The sequence below is a fragment of the Capra hircus genome, chromosome 8 (genome assembly GCF_001704415.2).
Source record: "Capra hircus breed San Clemente chromosome 8, ASM170441v1, whole genome shotgun sequence".
NCBI lineage: Eukaryota > Metazoa > Chordata > Mammalia > Artiodactyla > Bovidae > Capra > Capra hircus.
The window spans coordinates 46253176-46274594 of NC_030815.1; the positions used below are offsets into that span (position 1 = coordinate 46253176).

General features: G+C 38.2%; 1 protein-coding gene across 4 annotated transcripts in view; it reads left to right on the forward strand.

Moving 5' to 3' along the window:
- SMC5 (structural maintenance of chromosomes 5) overlaps positions 1 to 21419 on the forward strand; it is a 104448-nt gene that overhangs the window by 51199 nt on the left and 31830 nt on the right. For all 4 annotated transcript variants that reach the window (XM_005683721.3, XM_005683722.3, XM_013965974.2 and 1 more), the window contains one exon: positions 21134 to 21389. In XM_005683721.3, the coding sequence (XP_005683778.1) occupies positions 21134 to 21389 (256 nt within the window). The remainder of the gene's footprint in view (positions 1 to 21133; positions 21390 to 21419) is intronic.

Here is a 21419-nt window from a genome sequence, read left to right on the forward strand (position 1 = left end):
TTTAGAGTTTAGAAGGGAAAAGGCGTAAAGATTCATCTTTAAAACCCCAAACAGGAACTGCTAGGTTGATAGGTTGTCTAACATTTAGCTGGATTTTAAAAAGTCAGAGGAACCAGAGATCAAATTGCCAATATTCCTTGTCATAGCAAAGCAAGAGAATTCCTGAAAAAGATCTACTTCTGTTTGATTGACTGTGCCTAAGGTCTTTGACTGTGTGGATCACAACAAACTGAAAAATTCTGAAAGAGATGGGAATACCAGGCCACCTTACTGCCTCCTGAGAAATCTGTATGCAGGTCAAGAAGCAAGAGTTAGAACTGGATAAGGAACAACGGATTGGTTCCAAATTGGGAAAGGAGTAGGTCAAGGCTGTATATTGTCATCCGGCTTATTTAACTTATATGAGGAGTACATCATGAAAAACGCCTGACTGGATGAAGCCCAGGAGTCAAGATTGCTGGGAGAAATATCAGTAACCTCAGATAACACAGGTTACACCACCCTTATGGCAGAAAGCGAAGAAATAAAGAGCCTCTTGATGAAAGTGAAAGAGGAGAGTGAAAAAGCTGGCTTAAAACTCGACATTCAAAAAGCTAAGATCATGGCATCCAGTCCCATCACTTCATGGCAAATAGATGGGGAAACAATGGAACCGTGAGACTTTATTATTTTGGGTTCCAGAATCATTGCAGATATTGACTGCAGCCTTGAGATTAAAAGGCGCTTGCTCCTTGGAAGAAAAGCTATGACCAACCTAGACAACATATAAAAAAGCAGAGACATTACTTTGCCAATAAAGGTCCATCTAGTCAAAGCTATGGTTTTTCCAGTAGTCATGTGTGGATGTGAAATTTGGATCATAAAGAAAGCTGGTTGTCGAAGAATTAATGCTTTCTAACTGTGGTGTTGGAGAAGACTCTTGAGCATACCTGGGACATCAAGGAAATCAAACCAGTCAATCCCAAAGGAAATCAATTCTGAATGTCCATCGGAAGAACTGATGCTAAAGCTGAAATTCCAATACTTTGGCTACCTGATGGGAAGAGCCATCTCATTGGAAAAGACCCTGATGCAGGGAAAGATTGAGGCAAAAGCAGAAGGGTTCAGCAGAGGATGAGATGGTTGGATGGCATCACTAACTAATGGGCATGAGTTTGAGCAAGCTCAGGAAGATGGTGAAGGACAGGGAAACCTGGCGTGCTGCAGTCTATGGGGTTGCAGATAGTTGGACCCGACTGAGCAGCTGAACAGCTTACATTCTGACATAAATCTCACTTAATATTTTAATACATTGGTGGATTCAAATAGAAAATCTTTACCATTTTTTGTACCATCTAAGATTGACCTAAAATTTTCTTTTGTTCCATCCTTAACTGGTTTATTTCAGTGTTAAGCCAACATTTAAGTAGTTCTCGTAGAACCAATGTTTTCTTTTTTTTTCCTGTGTCAGTTTATCACTTCTGTAAGTTCTTGAATTTTTAGATTTTCTTAATTTTTAATATAATTCATTATAGCATATAAATTTTTTCTGATTATCATTTGGTTACATCTTAACATGTGTGGTATGTGCTTGTATTGTTTTGGTTCAAGATTTTATAATTCTCATTCACGTTTTCATTTAAGTTTATATAGGAGTTCTTACTATTTTAGTTACTTGGACATGGAATTTTTAATCTGTATAAAAAAAAGTTTAGTCCCAGTTATATTGCTTTACAGGTAATAGATGTGACCTTTATGACTTTATATTAAAATTTTTGGAAACCTCTTTTGGGCTTTTACTGTAATTATATTATACAAACGTTCTACTCTTTTTTTTTTTTTTTTTTACTACCCTGATTTATCCACTTTAAAGTGCCAATTCCTTTTCCTTTGAATGTAGACTTTTCTGTTTTTCTTGTAATTGTATTTTTGCTTTCTAGATATTAAGGCTTTATTGTTTGTTCTTTATCTGCTATAACTAACATACACTGGGTTTTGCTTTGTAATTTTTAAAATTTGGTATGACGCACTTTCTCATACAGTAAAGGAGTTTAACCAGTCCACATTTACCACTGCTTTCTACTTACCCTTAAAAAGTTTAAATAACATATTTTTCTTAGTAGAAAAAGTTAATTTGTATTTTTATTCTTCTATTTGAGAAAGATCAGAATCTTAGCAAACTTTTATTTCCTCTTCCTCCACTCTGTGCCAGTGTCATTAGAAATTTCACTTGTCTGATATTTAAGGTATTATTTTCTACTGTCTGTATTTTAGATATTTTAATATATTAATATTTATTAATACTTACTAATATTTACTACATATTAATGTTTCAATATATTTAGATGTTTTAATATATTTTATTGGCTTATTTTATCATGTTACTGCTTACATCACATTTTTTGTAATTCCTTCGTTTGAAGAGATAGAAATTTAGGTTTTTTTTCATACTGTCTCTTCTGTAGGTGTTTTAGAGAGCTTCTTTGGGTGATAGATTTTTTGAGTCCTTGTATGTTAGGAAATATCTTTTTTGCAGTCACTATGGAATATTAAAATGGCTGGATGTTGAATTCTAAATTACAAATTGTTTTTCTTTAGGACTTTGGCAGTCTGTCTCAGTGTCTTCCTGGGTTTAATATGGTTGACCTGCCATGTCTGTGGATTCTGTATTTGTGGATTCAACCAAAGATGGAGCAAAAATATTTGGGAAAAAATATTCCAGAAAATTCCAAAAAGCAAAACTTGAATTTGTTATATACCAGAAACTATTCATAGCATTTAGTTTGTACTACAGATGATATATATATTTAACATTTCATTTTATCCATGTTTGCTTTGGGATAGGCAATAGATCATTTAGTAAAAGCATAAAGTAAAGTCAAGGTGTGTCTTGTGGACAACATTTAAATGACAATAATGATGTACTTTTGCACCCCATAATAATGATGTGTGTAGGTTATATGCAAATACTATGTCATTTTATATAAGGGACTTAAGCATCTATGGATATTGGTAGCTGTAGCAGGTGGGGAGGGATAGCGAGGTGCTGGAGCAAATCCCCCAAGGATGCCAGGAGACAAATGTATTGTTCCTAAGAAGTAGCAGATATGAGAGGCAGACAGAGACCCTATTAGGTAGACCCCTGAAGAAAAAGTGAATTGAACTCGATTGTAAATGAACTATACAATCTTTCTTACAGTGAGAAACTGTAAGAAAGCTTTGGTTTGAAAGTTTTTAAGCCATAGAGAAACAGTGTATCATACATGTTAAAATACTTTGGACTGTGTTATGGAAGATGGACTATAGTCCATTTTTGCCCCGCACGTGGGAGTTTCATTTAGGAGGCCATTGCAGTAATAAAGGCAAGAGATAATAGTGGTTTCATCTAAGGTGGTAGCAGTTGATAATTTAGAAAACTGAACCAACAGTATTTGCTCAGGAGGTGGATATAAGAATACATTGTGAAAGAATCAAGGATCAGATCTAACCTTTTGACCTTTAATAGTGGTGCCTTTTACTGAAGTGAAATTTGCTAGGAGAGGGAAATGGAGAAGGAAATGGCAACCCACTCCAGTATTCTTGCCTGGAGAGTTCCATGGACAGAGGAGCCTGGCAGGCTACATAGTCCATGGGATCCCAAAGAGTCAGACTTGACTTAGTGACTGAACCACCGCCAGGAGAGGAAAAATAAAGAATTCTATTTGGCTGTGTAGAAGAGTTCCATCTTTTTACTTTATACCTGTTTCTATCCTCAAATCTAAAATGTGTTTCTTAAAAACTGTATTTAGTTGGTCGTGATGGTTTTTTAATCCTTTTTGCCTATACTACCTTTTAATTGGAGTGTTTAAACCATTTGCATTTGATGTGATTACTAGTAAGTCATTTTGTGATTTGTTTTCATGTCTTAGGACTTTGTTGCTCCTGTCTTTCTCCAATATTGCCTTCTTTTGTGTTGTTTTTTAATGTACTGTTTAAATCCCCATGTCTTTTTTTTTTTTTGTATATTTTTGAACTATTTTCTTAGTGGCTGCCTTTAGAAATATAAATAACATCTTAATTTATAATAGTCTAGTTTATATAAATATGTACTTGAGTAGTATAGAAAACTTTCCTCCTGTGTAGCTCTATTCCCTTCTCCTTCCTTTGTGCTGTTATTGTCATACCAGTTACATTTTTAAGCATTATAAGCCTGTCAAAATAGTTTTATAATTATTTCTTTATGAAGTTTCATTTTATGTGGCAGTTATTGATTCTTTGACACCAACTCTGTTCTATACAATTCAATTCAGTTCTGATACTGTGTAGAGTTTAAGTAGATTCCACAGATTCGTGGTTTAGTCCCGCAAGACAGCCCTGGCTTCATGCCAGTCTCAAGTCCCCAGATCTCAGTTTTCCTACTCTTCTCTCTGACTTGGGTACAAATTCAGAGGTTCATACAACTACCCCTGCCTTCAGGTTCAGTATGTGCTAGAACGACTCACAGAACTCAGGAAAACATTATACATAACAATTATGGGTTTACTATAAAGGATACAACTCAGGAACAGCCAAATGAAAGGTGCGTAGGACAAGGTAGCATGGTGCAAAGTTTCTATTCCCTTTCTGGGTGCATCACCTTCCCGGCATATGGACGCGCTCACTAACCCAGAAGCTCAATAGCCATGTTGTTCAAGAGATTTTATTGAAATTTCATTAACTGGGTGTAATTGATTAAATTATTGGCTGTTGGTGATTGAAGTCAATCTCCAGCCTCTTTCACCTCCTGGAGGGCATGGAGTTGGACTGAAAATTGTAATCCAGCTTTTAATCATGTGGTTGTTTCTTTGGGCAATCAGTCTCTATCCTGAAGCTGTATAAAGTCCCTGACAAGTTACCTTTTCACTGTATGGATCATAATAAACTGGAAAGTTCTTAAAGAGATGGGAGTAATGGACCACCTTACCTGCCTCCTGAGAAACCTGTGTGCAGGTCAAGAAGCAACAGTTGGAAATGGAAATGAAACAATCATCACTATGAACAAAGCTAGTGGAGGTGATGGAATTCCAGCTGAGCTGTATCAAATCCTAAAAGATGATGCTGTGAAAGTGCTGCACTCAATATGCCAGCAAATTTGGAACACTCAGCAGTGGCCACAGGACTGGAAAAGGTCAGTTTTTATTCCAATCCCAAAGAAAGGTGATGCCAAAGAATGTTCAAAACTACTGTACAGTTGCACTCATTTCACATGCTAGCAAAGTAATACTCTAAATTCTCCAAGCTAGCCTTCAACATTACAGGAACTGAGAACTTCCAGATATTCACACTAGATTTAGAAAAGGCATAGGAACCAGAGATCAAATTGCCAACATCCATTGGATTATCGAAAAAGCGGGAGAATTCCAGAAAAGAAAAACATCTACTTCTGCTTCATCGACTACACTAAAGCCTTTGACTATGTGGATCACAACAAACTGGAAAGTTCTTGAAGAGATGGGAACACCAGACCACCTTACTTATATCCTGAGAAATCGTGTGCAGGTCAAGAAGCAACAGTTAAAACCGGACAATGGACTGGTTCCAAATTGGGAGAGTGTGTCAAGGCTCTATATTGTCACCCTGCTTATTTAACTTACATGCAGAGTAATTCCAGAGTTCTGAAAGAGTTGATTTTTTGACAGTTTTTACTAATGTTTTCATTACTCTTTTGGAGGAAAGGATTTCCAGAGTTCCTTACTTTGTCATCTTGTTGACATCCAAATCTTTTCTGTATCTACAGAAAAACATTGCTAGGATTTTAATAGGACCTGCATTAAACATATATATCAGTTTGGGGGAGAACAGAAAATACCATGTTGAATCTTCTAATCTACAAACACAGCGTGTCACCATTTATTTAGATCTTTGATTTTTTTCCCATCAGCATTACATCATTTTCAGCATATAAGTTCTCTGTGTTTGTTAGATTACACCTAAATTTTCCCTTTGATTTTTCTTTTTTCTCTTTTTTTGAAATAATTTACTTGGAATTTTTTTCAGAGGCAAGCTTGTCATCTACAAATGGAGACAACTTTATTTCTTCCTTTCTGATTTTTATGCTCTTTATTTCCTTTCTTGCCTTACTTCACTGGCTAGAAATTCCAGCACTGTGTTGACTAAAGATGGTAAGAGTGGACATCCTGCCTTATTCCTGGTCTTAGGAGGAAAGGATTCATTTTTTCACTGAGGAGTATAACGCTAGATAAAGATTTTTTATAGATCAGGAAGTTCTCTATTTCTGTGTTTCTGAGAATATCATGAGTGAGTGTTGGATTTTGTCAGATGCTTTTCCTGCATATCTATTGATACGGTCATGCACATGTTCAATTTTAGCTTGATGAATTGAAATTTATGAATTTCATTGATTATTGAATATCAAATCAATCTTACATTTCTGAAGTAAACCCTGCTTGGTTATGGTATATAAATTTATAATTCCTTTTACACGCTGTTAAATTCTGTTAAATAACATTTAAAGGATTTTTGTATCTATATTCATGAGGCACATACTCTGGTTTTCTTTTCATGCTTGTCTGCTTTTGATAACAGGATAATAACTAGTTTTTTTAAATTAATTCAGAAGTGTTCTCTCCTCTTCCCCAGTTTTGGAAGAGACTGTAGAATTTGAGTTAATTCTTCTTTAAATATTCTTAATAGTTCTCAAATAACACTTACCTGGGCCTGGTGATTTGTTTTTAGAGTTTTAAAATTATGAATTTAGTAAAGTTACAGGGCAGTTCAAATCTTTCAGTTGGTTTACTTGTGCTAGTGATTCCCTCCCCCATTGGTCCATTTTATCTAAGTTGTTAAATTTATCTATTCATAAATTTTCTTACTATTCTTTCAATTTCAATGGGTTCTGTAGTGATAATTGATATCCCTGTTTGATTCCTGATATTGGTAATTTGTGTCTTACTTTTTTTTTTCTTTTGGTGGATTGTGAAGATGGGGTCAGTCTTGGTAGAGGTATGTTAATTTTATTGTTTTTTGCAATGACCTAGCTCTTTGTTTCACTGACTTTTCTCTGTTATTTTTCTGATTTCATTGAAGTTTGTTCATATTTTTATCACTTCCTTTCTTCTGCTTGATGTTGATTTGTTTTGCTCTTTTTCTAGGTTCCTGAGGTTGATGCTCAGATTATTGATTTGAGAATTTTCTCCTTTTCTTGTGTATATGCACTTAATGCCATGTTTTCTTCTCATCACTGCTGTACCTGTGTCCCACAGATTTTGATATGTTGTATTATTTTTGTTCAGGTTTTATTTTCCGCTTTTCTTGAGATCACAATTTCTTTATCCATTTATCTGTTCACAGATGTTTAGTTTGTTTCTGGTTTGGTGCTAGTACTAAAACTGTTGTGAAGTTCTTATGTAATACAAGATGTGCTTTCATTTCTTTTGGATAATTTCCTATAAGTAAGCTATCATAGGTATACATGTAACTTTTGAAGGATTTGCCAAACTGTATTCCAAAATGATTATTAACAATTTTTTGTTGTTGTGTTTGACTATGCTAAAGCCTTTGACTGTGTGGATCACAGCAAACTGAAAAGTTTTTTTAAAAATTTATTTTTTTAATTGAAGGATAATTGCTTTACAGAATTTTGTTGTTTTCTGTCAAACATCAACAAGAATCAGTCATAGGTATACATATGTCCCCTCCCTCTTAAACCTTCTTCCCATCTTCCTCCCCATCCCACCACTCTAGATTGTTACAGAGCCCCTGTTTGAGTTTCCTGAGTCATACAGCAAATTCCCATTGGCTGTCTATTTTACATATGGTATTGTAAGTTTCTATGTTATTCTCTCCATACATCTTACCTTCTCCCTCCTCCTCTCCCTCCATGTCCATAGTCTGTTTTGTATGTCTGTTTCTCCTTTGCTGCCCTATCATCAGTACTATCTTTCTAGATTTCCATATTTCTGACTTGCTTCACTCTGTACGATAGACTCTAGGGTTTGTCCACCTCTTTAGAACTGACTCAAATGTGTTCCTTCTTCTGGCTGAGTAATATTCCATCATATATGTACCACAGCTTCTTTATCCATTCATCTTTCGATCGACATCTTGGTTGCTTCCCTGTTCTAGCTGTTGTAAATAGTGCTACAGTGAACATTGGGGTACAGTGTACAAAGAACAGTGTACATGTGTCTTTTTCAATTTTGGTTTCCTCAGGTTATATGCCTAAGAGTGGGATTGCTGGGTCATACGGTGGCTTTTATTTCTAGTTTTTTTAGGAATCTCCGTACCATCTTCCATTGTGGCTGTGACAGTTTACATTCTAACCAGCAGTGCAGGAGGGGTCCCTTTTCTCCACACTCTCTGCAGCATTTAATGTTTGTAGACTGTTTGATGATGCCCATTCTGACTGGTGTGAGGTGGTATCTCATTGTAGTTTTGATTAGCATTTCTCTAATAATCAGTGATGTTGAGCATCTTTTCATGTTTTTGTAAGCCATCTGTATGTCTTTGGAGAAATGTCTGTTTAGGTCTTTTTCCTCACTTTTTGATTGGGTTGTTTATTTTTCTGATCTTGAGCTGCTTGCAGATTTTGGAAATTAATTCTTTATTATTTATTTCCTTTGTGATTATTTTCTCCTATTCTGAGGGTAATCTTTTCAACTTGTTTGTAGTTTCCTTTGCTGTGTAAAGAAGGAAATGGCAACCCACTCCAGTATTCTTGCCTGGAAAATCCCATGAGTGGAGGAGCCTGGTAGGCTACAGTCCATGGGGTTGCAAAGAGTCAGACACGACTGAGCAACTTCACATCACATCACATTGCTGTGTAAAAGCTTTTAAGTTTAATTAGGCCCCACTGGTTTATTTTTGGCTTTATTTCCTTTACTCTAGAAAGTGGGTCTTAGAGGATGTTGGTTTGATTTATTTCATCCAGTGTTTTGTCTGTGTTTTCCTCCAAGAGTTTTATAGTCTCTTATCTTACACTTAGGTCTTTAACCATTTTGAGCTTATTTTGTGTATGGCTTTAGGAAGTGTTCTAATTTCCTTTTTTACACGGAGCTGTCCATTAGAGAGGCTATCTTTGCCCCATTGTGTCTTCTTGCCTTTGTCAAAAATAAGACATCCATAGGTGCATGAGTTTTATCTCTGGGCTCTCTATCTTGTTCCATTGGTCTGTTTTTTTGTGCCAGTACCATACTGTTTTGATGACTGTAGCTTTTGTAGTATTTTGTAGTCCAAAAATTCCTCCAGCTCCATTCTTCTTTCTCAAGACTGCTTTGGCTATTCAGGGGTCTTTGTGTCTCCATATGAATTGTGAAATTTTTTGTTCTAGTTCTGTGAAAAATGCCATTGGTAATTTGATAGGGATCACATTGAATCTGCAGATTGCATTTGCTAGTATACTCATTTTCTCAATATTGATTCTTCCTACCCAGGAACATGGAATATCTCTCCATCTGTTTATATCATTTTTGATTTCTTTCATCAGTGTCTTATAATTTTTCATATACAGTTCTTTTGTCTCCTGAGGTAGGTTTGTTCCTTAGGTAGGTTTATTTCTAGATATTTTATTCTTTTTGTTGCAGTGGTGAGTGAGATTGTTTCCTTAATTTCTCTTCCTGATTTTTCATTGTTAGTACATAGGACTGCAAGTGATTTCTGTGTATTGACTTTATATCTTGCCTCTATGCTAAATTCACTCATTAGCTATAGTAATTTTCTGATAGTTTCTTTTTGGTTTTCTGTGTATAGTATCATGTCATCTGCAGTGAGAGTTTTACTTCTTCTTTTCCTATCTGGATTCCTTTTATTTCTTTTTCTTCTCTACTTGCCATAGCGAAGACTTCCAAAACTATGTTGAATAATTGTGGTGAAAGTAGACACCCTTGTCTTGTTCCTCATATTAGAGGGAATGCTTTCAGTTTTTCACCATTGAGAATAATGTTTGCTGTGAGCTTATCATATATGGCCTTTACTGTGTTGTGGTAGTTTCCTTCTATGCCCATTTTTTGAAGTGTTTCTATCATAAAGGGGTGCTGAGTTTTGTCAGAGGCTTTTTCTGTGTGTATTAAGATGATCATATGTTTTTTATCTTTCGATTTGTTAATATGGTGTTTCGCATTGATTGATTTGCGTATATTGAGGAATCCTTGCATCCCTGAAATAAACCTGACTTGGTCGTGGTGAGGGAGTTAATTCTTAGGTAGGTTGATAAGGAGTCTGGGGCCCTCAAGGAGAAAGGGGTCCTCGACCCTGGAGGAGGAGAAAGAGACAGACTTTTTTTCCCTACATTCCTTTGTCTTAGTCACCTAAGACGTTTTTTTCTTAAGCTCTGAGTTGTTAAAGTAAAGCGAAGTCACTCAGTTGTGTCCAACTCTTCGCGACCCCATGGACTGTACCCTACCAGGCTCTGAGGAGCCTCTCAGTCCATGGAATTTTCCAGGCAAGAGTACTGGAGGGGGTTGCCATTTCCTTCTCCAGGGGATCTTCCCAACCCAGAGATCTAACCTGGGTCTCCTGCTCTGTGGGCAGATACACTTTATGCTTTACTGTCTGAGCCACCAGGGAAGCTTGAGTTGTTATGGCAACAATCTGTTTCTTCTAAGACTTAACTTTCTTTAAGCCCAGAGCTAATGGTCAGCAAAGCAACTCATGTTGCTCAAGTGTATGTTTTTCCTTAAACTCTGTACTAATGATTATGTAACAACAATGTATCTTGCTGAAGGACATTTTCTCCTTAAGGAACTTCTGACTAATCCTGTTATCTAAAGATGTATGTTGTGGGAGTGGGTCTGGTAAGACCTTTCTGTTGGTAATAACCAGTTGAAAAAGTGTGTAAGATCTTGATGAATCTAGTGAGTGGCACCTCTCAGCCCCTTCTGGTGTCTTTGTCAGAAGCTGTCTCTGTCCATTTCCACTTTAATGAAACTTATGCCTCACGAAGGTCTTAAGTAACTACAGCCGTGTCTTTGGTCCCAAAGCAAAGTTCTCTCCTTTGGAAATCTCAAATCCAACACTGTTCACCATAAGCTGTCACTGGTGTGTGAGCTTTTTAATGTGTTGTTGAATTCTGTTTGCTTGAATTTTGTTGAGGATTTTTGCATCTATGTTCATCAGTGATATTGACCTGTTATTTTCTATTCTTGTGTTGTCTTTGCCTGGTTTTCCTATCAGGGTGATTGTGGCCTCTTAGAATGAGTTTAGAGGTGTGCCGCCTTCTGCAGTTTTTTGGAAGAGTTTCAGAAAAGTAGGCATTAACTCTTCTCTAAATGTTTGATAGAATTGCCCTGTGATGCTCTCTGACCCTGGGCTTTTGTTTTTTGGGAGATTTTTGATCACAGTTTCAGTGTTTGCAATTGTCTTGTTCATAATTTCTCTTTCTTCCTGGTTCAGTCATGGGAGGTTGAGCTTTTCTAAGAATCTGTCCATTTCCTCTAGGTTATCCATTTTATTAGCATATAGTTTACTTCTCTTATGGTCGTTTGTATTTCTGTGTTTGCTGTAACCTTTCCTTTTTAATTTCTAATTTTGTTGATTTTTCTTCCCCTTTTTTTTCTTGATGGTCTGGCTAGTGGTTTGTCAGTTTTGTTTATCTTCTCAAAGAACCAGCTTTCTTGGTTTTATTAATCTTTGCTATTGTTTCCTTCATTTCTTTTTTCATTTATTTCTGCTTTGATCTTTATGATTTATTTCCTTCTGCTGACTCTGGGGATTTTTGTTCTTATTTTTCCAGCTGCTTTAGATGTGGAGTTAGGTTATCTATTTGATGTTTTTCTTGTTTCTTGAGGTAGGATTGTATTGCTATATAAAATTCCCTCTTAGAACTGCTTTTGCTGAATCCCATAGGTCTTGGGTTGTTATGTTTTCATTGTTATTTGTTTCAAGGAATTTTTTTATTTCCCTTCTTATTTAAGTAACCTCTTTGTTATTTAGTAATGTATTGTTTAATCTCCACGGGTTTGTGTTTTTTGCATTTTTTTTTTCCTGTAGTCTCATAGCTTTGTGGTCAGAGAAGATACTTGATACTATTTCAGTTTTCTTAAATTTACTGAGGCTTGGCTTGTGGCCCAAGATGTAGTCGCTCCTGGAGAATGTTCCACGTGCACTTGAAAAGAAGTTGTGTTCTTCTGCATTTGTATGGAAAGTCCTGAATATAACAGTTAGATCCATTTGATCTTATGTTTCATTTAAGGCTTGTGTTTCCATACTGATTCTCTGTTTTGATGATCTGTCCCTTGGTGCAAGTGCAGTTTTAAAGTGCCCTACTATTATTGTGTTACTGTGATTTTCCCTTTTATGCTTGTTAGTGTTTGCCTTGTACAAACACTAACAGTATGAGATGTTCCTGTGTTGGGTGCATAAATATTTACAATTGCTGTGTCTTCTTTGACTGACCCGTGATCATTATGTAGTGCCCTTCTTTATCTCTTGTAACATTATTTATTGTAAAACCTATTTTGTCTGCAATAAAGATTGCCTCTCTGGCTTCTCTTGGGTTGCATTTGCATGGAATATCTTTGTCCACCCTTTTACTTTCAGTCTGTATGTGTCTCTAGGTCTCTTGGATTTCTTGTAGGCAACATGGTTCAGTTAATCCATTTGCATTTAAAGAAATGATTGATATATATGTTCCTATTGGCTTTTTTTAAATTGTTTTGGGTTTGTTTTTGTAATCTTTCCTTTCTCTTGTGTTTACTGGCTATGTAAGTAAGTCCCTTAATATTTGTTGTAAGGCTGGTTTAGTGGTGCTAAATTCTCTTAACTTTTATTTGTCTATAAAGCATTTGGTTTTCTCCATCAATTTTGAATGAGATCTTTGCCATGTATAGTAATCTTGGTTGTAGATTTTTTTCTTTCAGTGCTTTAAATATATCCTGCCATTCCCTTCTGGCCTACAGAGTTTTTGCTGAAAGATCTGTTGTTACTCATATGGGTTTTCCCTTTTATGGTACTTGTTGCTTTTCCCTTGCTGCTTTTAATATTCTTTCTTTCTGTTTAATCTTTGCTAGCTTGTTTGATATGAGTCTTGATGTGTTTCTCCTTGGTTTTATCCTGTAAGGGATTCTCTGTGCTTCTTGGACTTGATGGACTGTTTTCTTTCCATGTTGGGGAAGTTTTCAACTATAATTTCTTTAAAATGTTCTCAGTGCCTTTCTTTTTCCCTCTTCCTCTGGGACCCCTGTAACTCGAATGTTGGTGTGTTTAATATTGTCCCAGAGGTCTCTGAGGCTATCCTCAGTTCTTCTCATTCTTTTCCTTTATTGTGCTCTTCAGCAGTTATTTCCACCATTCTACCTTCCAGCTCACTTAACCGTTCTTCTGCCTCAGTTATTGTGCTGTTGGTTCCTTCTAGAGTATTTTTAATTTCCGTAATTGTGTTATTCATCTCAGTTTGCTAATTCTTTATTTCTTCTATGTCCTTGGCAACTGTATCAATTGTTTCTTGTGTTTTCTCCATTCTATTTTCAAGTCTTTGGAACATCTTTACTACCATCATTCCGAATTCTCTTTCAGACAGATTGCTTATTTCCTCTTTATTTGGTGTTGTGAGTTTCTCCTTTGTTCTTTCATTTGTACTGTATTTCTCTGTCCTTTTATTTTTTTCTAATGTGCTCTGATTGAGGTCTCCTTTTCCAGCCTTTAGGGATGTATACCTTTTTGCTTTTGGTTTTTGTCCTTGGAGGAGAGGTTGGTTTAGTGGTGTGTGTTGACTTCTAATAAGAAGTAACTTGTGCCTGCATTCTAGTGGAAAGAGGGGAGGTTCGCCCCCCCTACCCCCAGTGGGAAGGGTGGTATATTTTGGGGTGCCTGTGGGACTCCTGTCTGTTGATGATTGTTTTTGTGGTTTTTTTCTTGCTTGTTGTTTTGATAAAGTGTCCTGGGTGGATGCTGTCAACAGCTGGATGATACTAGGCTTTGTGTACAGGTGTCAAAGTTCTCAGTAGTTAATACCCCCTGGGGTTAGGAGTTCTCTGGCAGTCTGGGATTTTGGACTCAATGCTCCCGCCTCACAGTTCAGGTGTGATCCTTGGTCAGTGGATTGGGCCTCCATAAATCACTTGTTATGGGATTAAAGGGAGCTACAGCAAACACACCAAGACAAAAAGTAAAACATGACATGAAATAAAAGATGAACCCAGATGGATGGTAAATACAAAATCAAGATTACAGAAATAAGAGGACATATACACACACTTCCATGCACAGTTATAACCAAAGTATTCTAAGGTATCAACCAATTAAAAGCAGAGCTAACTAATGCTCAATCTGGAAAACTGAGGCTGAGCAGAGTGCCAACTGAGGAATACAGCCAGGAGAGCACAACAGTTTAATTGGTGAAAAGAAAGAGTGAAGGCTAAGAAAAAGAAAAAGGAGAAGGGAGAGAAAAATAGAAAAACAAAAATAAATAGACATATGTGAAAAAGATTTATATATATTCAGGAATAGCTACAGCTGGTAAAGAACTATAAGAAAGCAATCAAATATATAAAAATATATAAACACTTTTAATATATTTTAATATATACATAAAACATATATATTATATATATAAACAAATATATAAAAATTAAATCAGAAAAATCACTCAAGGGTGAAAAAAATTTTATTTCTTTTTTTTAACAAGAAAATCAAAGAGGAAAACTCCCTAGCACCACAAGTCTAATGTAAAGGTAGAAATATGTAGGGGGAATAAACAGTATGATTTAAAAAAGAAGAAAAAGTTCTCAAGATCATAGTTCTTGGTTGTGGAGTCTGCCCCCATGGATGGGGTTGGGTTAGTGTCCTGTAATATTTTCATGGTTGGGGAGCTTGTGCCTGTGTTCTGGTTGATCAAACTGGGTCTTGTCTCTGAAGGGCAGCGCGTGTCCAGTAGTAGGTTTCCGGTGTCTATGGGTTCAGTATGTCTTTGGGCAGCCCTTCTGGCTTGGCAGTGTTAGATACATCTCTTTCTTCAGCCACCTCGAAGTGGCCCTCTCAGCATATCTTCACTGCCACCAGCCCCCTACCTGTTCTCTAGGTAGGGACTTGTGTGGATCATATTTTGGCTCCCCACCCCTGCCCTCTGCATCGTGGAGAGTTGTGTGGGCTTTCCTCAGCCCTCTGAGCTCACCCTCTGTACCACATGGTTTGTGTGCCCTGCAAGGGATTTTGTGTGCCCCTCTTTCAGCCCCCAGGGCCCACCCTCTGTGCCACAAGGTTTGTGTGCCCTACAGAGGTTTGTATGTGCCCTGTGCCTCTCACACCATGCCCCCCTCACCCTCTACACCGCAAGGTTTGTCTGTACTTCTGAGGTTTGTATGCTGCGCCTCTCTCAGCACCCTCTTCCCTGCAGGGCTTCTGTGGGCTTCTCTGGGTTCCCCAGGCACACTGTCTAGTCGGGAACACAGTCCATGAGCTGTTTATGAGCTGAGAAGTGCAGCAGCTTTCTCTGTTTTCTGCCTCTAGGTCCCGGCTTTGCCCGGCTTTCCAAGATTCTGCAGCTCCCCTTGGGCTCACCTGTGAGTTCCTGTGCTTGGGAACTGTTCCTCCTTCACTGTTCCCCTCCCTCCCTCTGATCCAGAAGTTCTCTGTCTCTTCCCTTTTTGAGGCCTTGTACTCTCTCTTATCTCATTCTGAAGTGTGTGTGTATGTGTGTGTGTGTAGTCACTCAGTTATGTCTGACTCTTTGTGACCCCGTGGACTATAGCCTGCCAGTCTCCTCTGTCCGTGGGATTCTCCAGTCAAGAATACTGGAGTGGGTTGCCATTTCCTTCTCCAGGGAATCTTCCCAACCCAGGGATCGAACCTGGGTCTCCTGCATTGCAGGCAGACGCTTTTTCCTCTGAGCCATAGTAATGCCTGTCACCTAGAGGTTCTTTGTAGGAATTGTTCTGTATCTTGATGAGATTTTGATGTATTTGTGGGGAGGCTGGTGATCTCACCGTCTTACTCCTCTGCCATCTTTTTCTGTCTCTCCAAACTGTGGAAAATTCTTAACAACATGCAAGTACCAGACCACTGCACCTGTTTCCTGAGAAACCTGTATGTGGGTCAAGAAGCAGTAGTTAGAAACAGACGTGGAACAGCTGACTGGTTCCAGATTGGGAAAGGAGTACATCAAGGCGATATACCGTCACCCTGCTCATTTAAATTACATGCAGAATATGTCATGCAAAATGCCAGGCTGGATGAATCACTAGCTTGAATCAATATTGTTGGGAGAAAAACCAACAACCTCAGACATGCAGATGATCTTTCTTGGCTGGCCCTACATCACGTGGCTCATAGTTTCATAGAGTTAGACAAGGCTGTAATCCATGTGATCAATTTGGTTAGTTTTATGTGATTGTGGTTTTCATTCTATCTGTCCTCTGATGAGTGAGGATAAGAGGCTTGTGGAAGCTTCCTGATAGGAGGGACTGGCTGTGGGGAAAACTGCATCTTACTCTGGTGGGCAGTGAGTTGTTGGTTTTTTGTTTTTTGTTTTTTGCTTTTTTTTTTTTGCTCCTTGGAATAAAAGCTATAACCAACCTAGACAGCTTATTAAAAAGCAGAGACATTACTTTGCCAACAAAGGTCCGTCTAGTCAAAGCTATCATTTTTCTAGTAGTCATGTATGGATATGAGAGTTGGACTATAAAGAAAGCTGAATGCCGAAGAATTGATGCTTTTGAACTGTGGTGTTGGAGAAGACTCTTGAGAGTCCCTTGGATTGCAAGGAAATCCAAACAGTCCATCCTAAAGGAAATCAATCCTGCATATTCATTGGAAAGACTGGTGCTGAAGCTCCAATACTTTGGCCACCTGATGTGAAGAACTGACTCATTGGAAAAGACCCTGTTGCTGGGGAAGATTGAGGGCGGGGAGAAGGGGACGACGGAGGATGAGATAGTTGGATGGCATCACCGACTCAATGGACATGAGTTTGAGCAAGCTCCAGGAGTTGGTGATGGACTGGGAGGCCTGGGCGTGCTGCAGTCTATGGGGTTGCAGAGGGTTCGGATATGACTGAGTGACTGAACTGAACTGAACTGGGCAAGGCTGTTCTCAGTAAATCTTTAATCCAATTTTCTGCTAACTGATGGAGCTATGTTCCCTCCCTGTAGTTTGACCAAAGGGCAAACTATGGTAGGGGTAATGGCAGCCTTCCCAAAAGGACTTATGCCACCTTGCCACACCTCCCAGGACTGCTGCAGTCACTGCCCCTGACCCTGCTGCAGGCCACTGTTGACCACGCCTCCACCAGAGACTTCTGAAGACTCACAGGCAAGTCAGGCTTAGTCTCTTGTGGGGTCACTGCTTGTTTATCCTGGGACCTGGTGCCACAGGGTTTTGACCTAGAAAAAGTCAGTTTTCATTCCCATCCTAAAGAAGGGCAATGCCAAAGAATGTTCACACTAATGCACAGTTTCTTATATTTCACATGCTAGCAAAGTAATCGTCAAAATCCTTCAAGCTAGACTTCAGCAGTATGTGAACCGAAAACTTCCAGATGTATAAGCTGGATTTAGAAAAGACGTAAGAATCAGAAATCAAATTGCTGACATCCAGTGGATCATAGAGAAAGGAAGAAAATTCCAGAAAAACATCTACTTCTGCTTGATTGACTATGCTAAAGCCTTTGACTGTATGGATCATAACAAACTGTGGAAACTTGTTAAAGAGATGGGAGTACCAGACCATCTTACCTGCTTCCCTAGAAACCTGTATGCAGGTCAAGAAGCAATAATTAGAACTGTACATGGAACAACGGACTTGTTTCAGAAGGGAAAGGAGTACGTCAAGGCTGTATTTTGTCACCCTGCTTATTTAACTTATATGCAGAGTACATCATGTGAAACTCTAGGCTCGATGAAACAGAAGCTGGAATCCCGATTGCCACAAGAAATATTGATAACCTGAGATATTCAGATGATACCACTCTTATGGCAGAAAGTGAAAGAGGAACTAAAGAGCCTCATGATGAAGGTGAAAGAGGAGAGTGAAAATGCTGGGTTGAAAATCAACATTCAAAAAACTAAGATCGTGTCATCTAGTCCCACCACTTCATGGCAAATAGAAGGGGAAACAATGGAAACAGTGGCTTTATTTTTTGGCAGTCCAAAATCACTGTGGATGGTAACTGCAGCTGTGAAATTAAAAGATGGCTTGCTCCTTGGAGGAAAAGCTGTGACAGACCTAGACAGCGTACAAAAGAGCAGAGACATTACTTTGCTGTCAAAGGTCTGTATAGTTAAAGCTATGGTTTTTCCAGTAGTTATGTACAGATGTGAGAGTTGGACCATAAAGAAGGCTGATCATCTAAAAGTTATTGCTTTCTAACTGTGGTATTGGAGAAGACTCTTGAGAATCCCGTGGACAACAAGGAAATTAAACCAGTCAATCCTAAAGGAAATCAATCCTGAGTATTCATTGTAATGACTGATGCTGAAGCTGAAGTTCCAATATTTTGGCCACCTGATGTAAAGAACTGACTCATTGGAAAAGACCCTGATGCTGGGAAAGATTGAAGGCAGGAGGAGAAGGGGACGATAGAGGATGAGATGATTGGATGGCATCGCGGACTCAGTGGATGTGAGTTTGAGCAAACTCTAGGATATGGTGAAGGACAAGGAAGCCTGGAGTGCTATCCATGGGGTCACAAAGAGTTAGACATAATTTAGCGTCTGAACAACAATTGATAAAAGTGACTTGTGGTTGCCAAGAATTTTTTTTACTGTTCTTTCACCATGAATAACTTGAGAAACATTGCTTGGAGTAGCCTTGGAGGGTTAGATTCAGGTAGCTATAAGAACTCTTCTTATATTGTATAAGATAAAGCAGAGTGATTACACTTGGAGGCAGGATGTTGGTTTTAAAAGGAGGAAAGTACTCTGATCAGAGTAGTCTGCTTTTAACACTGCTGTTAATGAGATCTGAGACAGAGTCTCATATTAACTGAGTGAGTAGATGGCCTTTAGCAATATTGGATTGAGGAAGGAGGAGAAGATGTGAATTCATCTCAGAATGAGAGCATACATTTACTAGACAAACGTAGTAGTTTTTGGGGGGAGTTCTGAGTGCCTGTTGAAGTTATGTGGCCATAAATTTGAAGTAAGACCTGTTTTCAAAAATTTCTCCAATTAGTTCAGTTGTTTAGATCCAGATAAATAGCAGGTATATATTTAGGTTTGATAAGGACTCACCTTTTCCCTTGCTAATGTAAATTAGGAATGGTGCGGGGTCAGGAGGTCTTTGCATGGGAGTGATTCTCATGCTGAGTTGTGGAACCTCAGCGGGTGAAGGAAAGAAATGAGAAGGGGGATGGTTGATGGTGAAAAGATAGTAGGCTCTGTGGTTTGCAGGACTCTGTAGTCAAACAACAGTTGTAATACCATGGAAGTAAAATGGAAGGGAAGAAGGGGGGTGATCAAAGAGCAGGATTGTGGAAATACAGTTTTTGGACGTGGTATGATTTTTTTTGGTGAATAGATATCCTTAAATATAACCATAGGAGAGGTTGACCAAGGTGGTGTTTAGGAAAAGATGGTTGAAGTTGAAGATGTCAAGGAACACAGAGGCCAAAGACTTAAACTGGTTTTCTGTATGTATGTTGAAATACCATGATGGCCAGCATAATGATGGAGAGAAAAGGTAGTCGTAGTCAGATGCTAAAGTCATGATTGAATGAAGGGTGTGAGGAAAGATTTTGAGGGAGGCAGTTAACATCACAAAGATAATGGGTGGTAATGTCTGATCGCATGGTCTTCAAAGGATCTGAAGTGGGGCTCAGTTGACAGAGAAAGTAGTACAGTGGAGATTAATGAGGACACCTTCCCCACCTGAGTCCTGAAGTGTCCTGAAGGATTATGGCAGGAAAAGGTCCCCATTTGAAAGGGCTCCAGGGAGAAGTGTCTTCCAGCAATCACCAAGTTTTACTTAGAACAAGAAGAGAGGACATTCAGAGCAGTATGTGGATAGTATCCTAGCAAACATGGATTATCTAAGAGGCTTGGACTTCCTGTGCCTGAGCTGAACTTGGGTGTACAGAGTTAGTCAGTTACAGGAGTTTGTTGGATGAAGGTGTTGAATGAGTTCAAGACAGAAGTCAGAACTGAGCTAGAAGGACAGGGTACCATCCGGTTGCTTTTCAGTTTCTCAGGTCAGTGTCAAGAGACTTCTTGGTGTAAAATTGTTTCAGTAGCTCAGTGATTTTTGGTAGCTTGGTGGTCTCTTTGGCTGGGATTGCAAAAGTTATATTTGTTAAATTTCTTGTCCCTTTTTGATTGACTTGGAATTCCTCATGTGTTTGGTATATTCTTAATTCCATCCTTGTCTCCCATGACCTGCCAGTTTAGTCTCCTAAAACATGGGTTTCCTGGCTGAACACTATGGCTTCTTGTCTGCTTCCTTCTTTCAGGCCTGTTGAACATTGTTAATTATTTTCAGTCACATAGACACACACATACATATATCTTTTTTTTTTCAAATATTTTTTCTTCACTTCTGTGTGTTTGTTGTAGGGGAGGGAATTTTGGCATATATTCAGTTCATTGTCTGATACTGTCAAAGCTAAACTTTTAAAAAGGAAAACTGAAACCAACCCAAATTTCCAAAGATCCCCTGGAGAAGTTCACAACAACCCACTCCAGTATTCTTGCCTGGAGAATCCCATGGACAGAGGAGCCTGACAGGTTGCAATCCATAAGGTTGCAAAGAGTAGGACACAACTGAAGCAACTTAGCACGCATGTACCCTGAACATAAGCGTATAGGTTGAGGATTGAAATCTTAAAATACTAATTTGAATTGCTAGTAGAAAGTAACTGAAAGAAAATGGTTCATTTTGGTTTAAAATTAGTAGGATATAATCTTCATCCTCGTTTCTATTATTACTGCTTTATTGAATGTCTGTTGTACCATATAACTATTTTCAGCATTATGATGTATGTGAAATCTTCCTGTAAATATTTAGAGATCTGCAGATTGGCTTTATAAATATTTTGCTTATTCAGCAAATATATAATGAATGCTACTATATACTACGCACTGCCCTAGATTCTGGTAGGAGTAGCAGTCTAATTCTAGCAGGATACCTTTTAGTGAGAAAAAAACCCATATTCTTAGACTGTTTGCATTGTTAAAACTATTATCACTATAAAAACCTTATAAACCAGGAGGAAAAAATGATCTCTAATACTAATCTGCTTTTGTTTTATTAGATTGAAGAGCTTCAGCAGGCTTTAACAGTAAAACAAAATGAAGAGCATGACCGACAGAGGAGAATAAGTAACACCCGCAAAATGATAGAAGATTTGCAAAATGAGCTGAAGACCACAGAAAGCTGTGAGAACCTCCAACCCCAAATTGATGCTGTTACAAATGATCTGAGACGAGTCCAAGATGAGAAGGCACTCTGCGAAAGCGAGATGATTGATAAGCGAAGAGAGAGGGAAACTCTAGAGAAGGAGAAGAGGAGTAAGTTTTATTAAACTTAGGGTGAAGACA